Source organism: Amblyraja radiata, unplaced genomic scaffold (genome assembly GCF_010909765.2).
Source record: "Amblyraja radiata isolate CabotCenter1 unplaced genomic scaffold, sAmbRad1.1.pri S149, whole genome shotgun sequence".
Lineage (NCBI taxonomy): Eukaryota > Metazoa > Chordata > Chondrichthyes > Rajiformes > Rajidae > Amblyraja > Amblyraja radiata.
The window spans coordinates 169,268-178,583 of NW_022630135.1; the positions used below are offsets into that span (position 1 = coordinate 169,268).

The 9,316-nt window shown below is 49.8% G+C and overlaps 1 protein-coding gene across 1 annotated transcript in view; it reads right to left on the bottom strand.

The window, feature by feature from the left end:
* Positions 1-349: 349 nt before the first annotated feature.
* The window catches only part of LOC116969304 (complement C4-like), an 83,353-nt gene continuing 74,386 nt past the window's right edge, over positions 350-9,316 (bottom strand). The window contains exons 31-35 of the mRNA XM_033016175.1: positions 8,269-8,355; positions 4,360-4,443; positions 2,874-3,006; positions 1,943-2,066; positions 350-505 (exon numbers count right to left, since the gene is read on the bottom strand). Of these exons, the coding sequence (XP_032872066.1) occupies positions 350-505; positions 1,943-2,066; positions 2,874-3,006; positions 4,360-4,443; positions 8,269-8,355 (584 nt within the window). The remainder of the gene's footprint in view (positions 506-1,942; positions 2,067-2,873; positions 3,007-4,359; positions 4,444-8,268; positions 8,356-9,316) is intronic.

Below are 9,316 nucleotides of genomic sequence, written 5' to 3' on the forward strand. Positions count from 1 at the left end.
ATCCATCTACACCCTTCCCACCCCCTCAACCTCCCCCTCCCCCACCCCTCCCCTCCTCTCTCTCTACCTCCATCCCTCTCCATCTCCTTCCATTCCCTCCCTCTCCCTCCGCACCCCTCCCCCTACATTTTCGGTCCCTCCCCTACCCCCTCCCCATCCCTCCCTCTCCATCTCCCTCCTCTACTCCCCTCCCTCCCTCCCTCTCCATCTCCCTCCTCTACCCCCTCCCTCCCTCTCCATCTCCCTCCTCTATCCCCTCCCTATCCCCCCCCCCCTTCCCTTCCTCTCCCCTCTTCCTCCAACCCTCTCCGCCGGCATCCCCCGCAGTCCCTCCCTCCAGTTTAACCCTTTAACGTGTGGAAGACATCGACTCCGTCTGATAATGATTTGCTCCTTTCCATGCTCCGGCATCTTGTCTCTCGACACGGGGAGCCTTGGTTTGTTTTAACACCTTTGCTTCTTTCTCTTGGTCTGTTTGACAAAACCTGCTACCTGCCATACAGAACTGAAAATAAAATGTAAACACTGCCCCTGTGCTTTCTTTAAATGTTAAACGTGTGAAACACTAATTTACTTTAGTTCAGGTTAGAGGTACAGTGTGGAAACAGGCCCTTCGGCCCACCGAGTCCGCGCTGACCAACGATCACCCCGTACACTAGCATTATCCGGCACACACCAAAAACAATTTACAACGGGAGTCGGCAACTGGGACTGGCTGTAGTTCCCAGGCGGGCCCGTCTGCCCCAGGACTGGCTGTAGCGCCCAGGATCATCTCACGTCCCCGGTACTAGCTGCAGTTCCCAGGTCCACTCGCGTCCCTGAGACTGGCTGCAGTTCCCAGGTCGCTCGTGAGTGCCCCGGGACTGGCTGCAGTTTCCAGGGTCATCCCACGTCCCCGGGACTGGCTTCAGTTCCCAGGTCGCCTGCATGCCCTGGGACTGGCTGCAGTTCCCAGATCCGCTCACGTTCCCGGGACTGACTGTAGTTCCCAGGATAATCTCACGTCCTAGGCACTGGCTTCAGTTCCCAGATCCGCTCACGTCCCCGGGACTGGCTGCAGTTCCCAGGTCGCGAAAACGAATTGAAAAAAAGTGCGCCTGCGGGCCGGATGATTTCGGGTTAAGGGCCGGATTCGGCCCGTGTGCCACAGGTTACCGACCCTTGATTTACAATCTTTACCGAAGCCACAAACCTGCACGTCTTTGGGTTGTGGGAGGAAACCGGAGCACCCGGAGAAAACCCACGCAGGACACAGGGAGAACGAGCAAACTCCGTACAGACAGCACCCGTGGTCAGGATCGAACCCGGGACTCTGGCGCAGTGAGGCAGCAACTCTACCGCTGGGCCACTCCAACAAATGATATGATTTCATTCCTCGTACCAAGGTGTTTAACTGCAGCAACGTAAAGCTTCCCATTTACACAGTTTTGAGAAGATGGAGGTTATATAGAAATGTAGAAACATAGAAAATAGGTGCAGTAATAGGCCATTCGGCCCTTCGAGCCAGCACCGACCAGCGATCCCCGCACACACTAACATTATCCAACACACACTGGGGACAATTCACAATTTATAGAAAACCAATCCACCTGTAAACCTGGAGAAAACCCATGCAGGTCACGGGGAGAGTGAAGGGCCTGTTCCCATGTTGTAAGACACCATGACTTTCTGCTGCTATAACTCTGTGAACAGGACAAGGTTAGAGGGATATGGGCCAAACGCAGGCGGGTGGGTCTATTGTAGATGGGTCATGTTGGGACAGTTTCCACACTGTCGGACCTGGTGTGGGATGCACTGTAACTTTGTCGTCACCCTTGATGTGGCCACCATTTGCATACCTTGCCTATGCAAGCAAAGAATTTCACTGACTCATTCGTTGATTGAGTGATTTATTCCACAGGGCCCAATGCTTGGAGCAGCAGTCCTAATGCTGGCAACCTACCCGTTCATGTACGTCGACAAAACCGTAGAATTTATAGCAAATTCTTCGATACCTCGTGAGCCTGCAAATCGCGGCGGGTGGCACCTCTTCTACCCAAGAGTCAGACTCGAGGATGTACTGCATTCTGGAGGTTTGGAGGGGCGGGGGTGGGGGGGAGACAGAGATGGAGAGGCAGTGGAAGAAGAAAGTGGGTTATACATTTTGGAAACATTCAATGATTCATTGTAGCAAGGTCATGTGATAGGAACAGAATTAGACCAATCGGCCCATCAAGACCACTCCTCCATTCCATCATTGCTGATCTATCTCTCTCTCCCAACCCCATTCACCTGCCATCTCCCCATAACCCATGCCGCCCGTATTAATCAAGAATCTGTCTATCTCTGTCTTAAAAATATCCACAGACTTGGCCTCCACAGCCGTCTGTGGCAAAGAATCCCACAGATTCACCACCATCTGACTGAAGAAATTCCTCCTCATCTCCTTCCTAAAGGAGCGTCCTTTAATTCTGAGGCTGTGACCTCTGGTTCTCGACTCTCCCACTAGTGGAAACATCCACTCTATCCAGGCCTTTCATTGTTCTGTACATTTCAATTAGGCCCCCCTCATCCTTCCAAACTCCAGCGATTACAGGCCCAGTGCCGACAAACGCTCATCATATGTTAACCCACTTATCCCCGGGATCATTCTTGTAACCCTCCTCTGGACCCTCTCCAGGGCTAGCACATCCTTCCACAGATATAGGGCCCAAAATTACACTAAATATTCCAAGAACGAAGGTGGGCCACAAATGTAACGCGTTGAAATGGGATATTTGTAACTTTGTTGATGCCCTTTCTGTGGCGACTCTTCGCATACCTTGGGAAGTACAAAAACAAAGAATATAACTGTGACATGTCACATGTGACAATAGAGTGTCGTTCATTCTTACTCTCTCTGGTGATCCTTGGTCTTCCCGTCTTTCCCCATCAGGAGGTAGCTTCTCCCGATCTTCAGTTCCAGGCGGCAGGAACGCCGTTTCACATAGTTCCGCTGATCAGAAACACCAACATCTTCGTCTCCATCTGTTTGAGACGTGGAAACAGAATGTGTCATAAGATGATAGAAGCATAGAAGTATAGAAGATATATATATATAAAGAAAGTAGACACACAATGCTGGAGTAACTCAGCGGGACAGGCAGCATCTCCAGAGAGAAGGAATGGGTGATGTATCAGGTCGAGACCCTTCTTCAGGCTGATGCCAGGGGAGTGGGTGAGGCAGAGATTTAAAACTATTCAGAGACAGGAAGACTAGTGGGAGAACTGGGAAGGGAGAGGGATGGAGAGAGAGGAAAAGCAAGGGCTACTTGAAGTTAGGGAAGTCAATGTTCATACCGCTGGGGTGTAAGCTGCCCCAAGCGAAATATGAGGTGCTGTTCCTCCAATTAGCGCTGGGTCTCACTCTGACAGTGGAGGAGGCCCAGGACAGAAAGGTCAGTGTGGGAATGGGAGGGGGAATTAAAGTGTTTGGCAACCGGGAGATCAGGTAGGTTTAGACGAACAGAGCGGAGGTGTCCAGCGAAACGATCGCCGAGCCTGCGCTTGGTCTCGCCGATGTAGAGAAGTTGACACCTGGAGCAGCGGATACAGTAGATGAGGTTGGAGGAGGTGCAAGTGAACCTCTGCCTCACCTGAAGGGGTCCTTGCATGGAGTCGAGGGGTGAGGTAAAGGGACAGGTGTTGGCACGGTGACACAGTGGTAGAGTTGCTGCCTCACAGCGCCAGTGATCTGGGTTCCATCCTGACTTCGTGTGCTGTCTGTACGGAATTTGCACGTTCTCCCCGTGACCTGCGTGGGTTTTCTCCGAGATCATTGGTTTCCCCCCCACACTCTAAAGACGTGCAGGTTTGTAGGTTAATTGGCTTGGTGTAAATGTAAATTGTCCCTAGTGTGCGTAGGATAGTGTTAGTGTGCGGGGATCGCTGGTCGGCACGAACTCAGTGGGCCGAAGGGCCTGTTTCTGCACTGTATCTCTAAACTAAACTAAACTTTGTGCTCTTGGGCATGTGGTTTCTCCTTTCATTGTCGTAAACCAGTGCCTGCGGTTCCTTGCATGTTCGTTCTCTCCGTGACTGCGTGGGTTTTCTCCGGGTGCTCCGGTTCCCCACCACATCCCAAAGCTGTGTGGCACGGCGGTGGTGCAGCGGCAGAGTTTCTGCCTCACGGCGCCAGGGACCCGGCTTCGAACCTGGCCATGTGTATTTGCCTTAACGGAGTTTGCACGTTCTCCCCGTGACTGCGTGGGATTTCTCAGGGTGCTCCGGTTTCCTCCCACACTACAAAGATGCAGGTTGTTCCTTGAATCCCACATAGATTTCAGCACAGGGGTGACCTCTGGAATGGAGGTGTAGTCCACATAAAGAACTATTACTCACGAACGTTGATGATTTTAGTAATCGTGGTTGTATAGGTGTGGGAAGCTCCAGTAACAGACCCACTGGTGACGTTGACTATGTAAGCTGCAACAAGATCGCAGAAAGACAGTCATTATAGAATTAATATTAAATTTTTCAATTGTTCTTATTGCGAGCTTTATCAATGTATATCACTGAACTTCTCCGCACAGTCCATCTAAACCTACTTGATCTCCCGGTGGCCCAGCACTTCAACTCCCCCTCCCATTCCCAATCTGACCTTTCTATCCTCGGCCTCTTCCACTGTCAGAGTGAGGCCCAGCACAAATTGGAGGAACAGCACCTCATATTTTGCTTGGGTAGTTAACACCCCAGCGGTTTGAACATTGACTTCTCCAACTTCAGATAGCCCTTGCTTTCTCTCTCTCTCCATCCCCTCCCCTTCCCAGTTCTCCCACTAGTCTTACTGTCTCTGATTACATTTTATCCCTGACCCGCCCCCTTCCCTGACGTCAGTCTGAAGAAGGGTCTCAACCCAAAACGTCGCCCATTCCTTCTCTCCAAAGACGCTGCCTAACCCGCAGTGTTACTCCAGCATTTTGTGTCTACCTTCGATTTAAACCTGCATCTGCAGTTTTCTTATATATCTCGACCTTGTTGTCGTGCGTGGGAAGGAACTGCACATGCTGGTGTTTCATTGAAGATAGACACAAGATGCTGGAGTAACTCAGCGTGACAGGCAGCATCTCTGGAGAGAAGGAATGCGTGACGTTTCAGGTCCAGACCCTTCTCAGTCTGAGAGTGAATCTTGTTGTTATATTTCATCTGGTTGAAGGTGCAACTCCCTGTCTTTAGACTTTAGAATTCAGAGATACAGCGCATAAACAGGCCCTACGGCCCACCGAGTCAGCGCTGACCAGCGACCCCCACCTACTAACACTATCCTACACACACTAGGAACAATTAGCAATTTTACCAAGCCGATTAGCCCTCGAACCTATACATCTTTGGAGTGTGGGAGGAAACCGGAGCACCCGGAGAAAACCCACGCAGGTCACGGGGAGAACGTACAAACTCCGTACAGACAGCACCCGTAGTAAGGATGGAACCTGGGTCTCTTGCGCTGTGAGGCAGCAACTCTACCGCTGTGCCACCGTGCCAGCCCTATCTATTGTGTTTATATATGGTACTAGACCAAGTACAGACCCGTTGGATGTGCTCCCCCAACGCACCCGTTCCCTACCCATGGGAGACGTGGTCCTCTAACTCAAGCCGTTCCCGAACATGAGATTCCAGCACTCAGCAGTGCGGCTGTTTTAAAATGGCGTGTTTGAGGCGAGAGGCCGGCGCCAGCAGCCGTTATGGTCGCTGGCCAGCAGGAGGCGACAAAATGAGTGAGTGGGTGGGGGGGGGGGGGGGGGGGGGGGGGGGGAGAAGGATTTTATTAAAAATGTGTACTTGAACACGACGAAATTTAATGAGGAGTGGATACTTGGAATGAAAAGTGAAATCTCTACCGAAATGGAAACAATCTCGGCGTTTCTGGGTCTGGTGTTGGCGTAGCAACGAATCAAAGGCTGGCACCCTCGTCAGGCAGAAACAAACACACACACAGCCAGCCAGCCAGCCACAGAGTTTTAATATTATAATATAGATAAATATCTGATCTGTTAAGATAGCACGCAAAACAAAGCTTTTTACTGTATGAGCGGTCCACTGGCACCTCACAGCGCCAGAGACCCGGGTTCCATTCAGACCACGGGTGCTGTCTGTACGGAGTTTGTACGTTCTCCCCGTGACCACGTGGGTTTTCTGCGGGTGCTCCGGTTTCCTCCCACACTCTAAAGCCGTGCTGGTTTGTAGGTTAATTGGCTTCAGTTGTGGCGCCACCCGGTGGTTAGGCCACTTACTAAGCGAACCCTCGGCAGTCGGGAGCAGGGTCACGTGACTGGGTAATGGCAGGAAGGAGTTGTCACGAGCTTTAGGGGTGCACCCTAGTATAAGTAGTCAGCCCCGGGTCAGCCTTTACCCCATTCACGTTTGTCATTCTCTTTACTTCAACAATAAGGATCTCCTTGATTCACCACGTGTGGCTTGCTTATTCGCCCGCCATACTGTGAAAATTGTAAATTGTCCCTCATGTGTGTAGGACAGTGCTTATTTGCGGGGATCGCTTGTCGGCGCGGGCTCGGTGGGCCTGTTTCCACGCAGATACTAAGATAGGTGGTGTTGTGGATGATTACGTAGATTTTCAAGTGGGCTGAAAGATGGCAGATGGAGTTTAATGCTGATAAGTGTGAGGTGCTACAGCTTGGCAGGACAAATCAAAATAGGACGTACATGGTAAATGGCTGCAAATTGAGGAATGCAGTTGAACAGAGGAATCTAGGAATAACTGTGCACAGTTCCCTGAAGGTGGAATCTCATGTAGATAGGGTGGTAAAGAAAGCTTTTGGTGTACTGGCCTTTATAACTCAGAACTGAGTATAGAAGTTGGGATGTAATGTTAAAATTGTACAGAGCATTGGTGAGGTACAATTTTGGTCGCCTAATTATAGGAAGGATGTCAACAAAATAGAGAGAGTACAGAGGAGATTTACTAGAATATTGCCTGGGTTTCAGCACCTAAGTTACAGAGAAAGGTTGAACAAGATAGGTCTTTATACTTTGGAGCGCAGAAGGTTAAGGGGGACTTGATAGAGGTCTTTAAAATTATGAGAGGGATAGACAGAGTTGACGTTGTTAAGCTTTTTCCATTGAGAGTAGGGAAGATTCAAACAAGAGGACATGATTTGAGAATTAAGGGACACATGTTTAGGGGTAACATGAGGGGGAACGTCTTTACTCAGAGAGTGGTAGCTGTGTGGAATGAGCTTTCAGTGGAAGTGGAGGAGGCAGTTTCGTTTTATCATTTAAAAATAAATTGGATAGGTATATGGATGGGAAAGGAATGGAGGGTTATGGTCTGAGTGCACGTAGATGGGACTAGGGGAGAATAAGTGTTCGGCACGGACTAGAAGGGCCGAGATGGCCTATTTCCGTGCTGTAATTGTTATATGGTTATATGGTTATAGTATCTCCAAACTGAACTAGGACTACCTCAGTAATTCCCAGGATGGTGGGACTGTCATATGCTGAGAAAATGGAGCGGCTGGTCTTGTACACTCTGGAGTTTGGAAGGATGAGAGGAGATCTTACTGAAACATATAAGATTGTTAAGGGTTTGGACATGCTAGAGGCAGGAAACATGTTCCCGATGTTGGGGGAGTCCAGAACCAGGGGCCACAGTTTAAGAATAAGTGATAACCATTTAGAACGAAGACGAGGAAACACTTTTCTCACAGAGGGTTGTGAGTCTGTGGAATTCTTTGCCTCAGGTTTTCTGGATGCTTTCAAGAGAGAGCTAGATAGGGCTCTTAAAGGTAGCGGAGTGAGGGGATATGGGGAGAAGGCAGGAACGGGGTACTGATTTGGGATGATCAGCCATGATCACAGTGAATGGCGGTGCTGACTCGAAGGGCCGAATGGCCTACTCCTGCACCTATTGTCTATTATCTATACGCGGCAATGATATACAGAAACCAAAACAATTTAAAAAAAAATGTTTAACTCAAAATTATTTATTCATATATTAAATAGTATTTATAACACAATAAAACAGAAACAGAACCCACCACCACAGTACAAGAGAAATAAATATACTAAGTAAACTACTAAATAACTATATTACAATCCTTGTCCAGGATACATTCAACACCCCCGCGGTGCCCAGTGGTCCCGTGGACAGCGCGTAGTCCCTTTCTAGTACCACCCGGGCGCGGACGTAACTGCGGAAAAGGGGACCAAAACAATTTGGCAGTCTACCGGCAAACATCCCATCGTTCTGTTTCATCCCCCCACCCCCGACTTGATGAATCCTGCAGGACTTACCGTAATCCACAATCGGGCCGTAGCAGGCAAAATTCGTCCGTTCATCGTCACCCACGTCCTTGGATTTCCTTTCCTGAGGACAGTCCCCTGGTGGGAGAGGAGAGAGATGCGTCTGTAAAAGGCAGGGTGATGTGGGGTGGAGCCTAAGGTCATCTCAGTGGAAGAAAGAACGTTAGAATGGAGAACAGAGAGCGTAGATTGCCGAGTGTGGAGTGTGGAGTGTAGAGTGTAGAGTGTGGAGTGTAGAGTGTAGAGTAGTGCGTAGAGCGTGGAGCGTAGTAGTGCGTAGAGAGTGGAGTGTGGTGCGTAGAGCGTGGAGCATAGAGTGTAGAGTGTGGAGTGTGGAGTGTAGAGTGTAGAGTGTGGGGTGTGGAGTGTATAGTGTAGAGTGTAGAGTGTAGAGTGTGGGGTGTGGAGTGTAGAGTGTAGAGTGTAGAGGGTAGAGTGTGGGGTGTGGAGTGTAGAGTGTAGAGTGTAGAGTGTAGAGTGTGGGGTGTGGAGTGTAGAGTGTAGAGTGTAGAGTAGTGCGTAGAGCGTGGAGTGTAGTAGTGCGCAGAGAGTGGAGTGTGGTGCGTAGAGCGTGGAGCGTAGAGTGTAGAGTGTGGAGTGTGGAGTGTAGAGTGTAGAGTGAGGGGTGTGGAGTGTAGAGTGTAGAGTGTAGAGTGTGGGGTGTGGGGTGTGCAGTGTAGAGTGTAGAGTAGTGCGTAGAGCGTGGAGCGTAGTAATGCGTAGAGAGTGGAGTGTAGAGTGTAGAGTTTAGAGAGTGAAGTGTAGAGCATAGTGTAGAGTGTAGAGTAGTGCGTAGAGCGTGGAGCGTAGTAGTGCGTAGAGAGTGGAGTGTGGTGCGTAGAGTAGAGCGTATCATCTGCAGACTTGTTAATCATGTTCTCATCCAAAATGTGAAGATGTTTCCAGTAGAGAGAGAATCTATAAAGAAAGTGGGAAACCATTTAAGAATCGAAAAGACTATCTTCGTCCACTCCTAGCAAGGTTTGCTGCAAGCCTGGATAGAGTGGATGTGGAGAGGATGTTTCCACTAGTGGGAGAG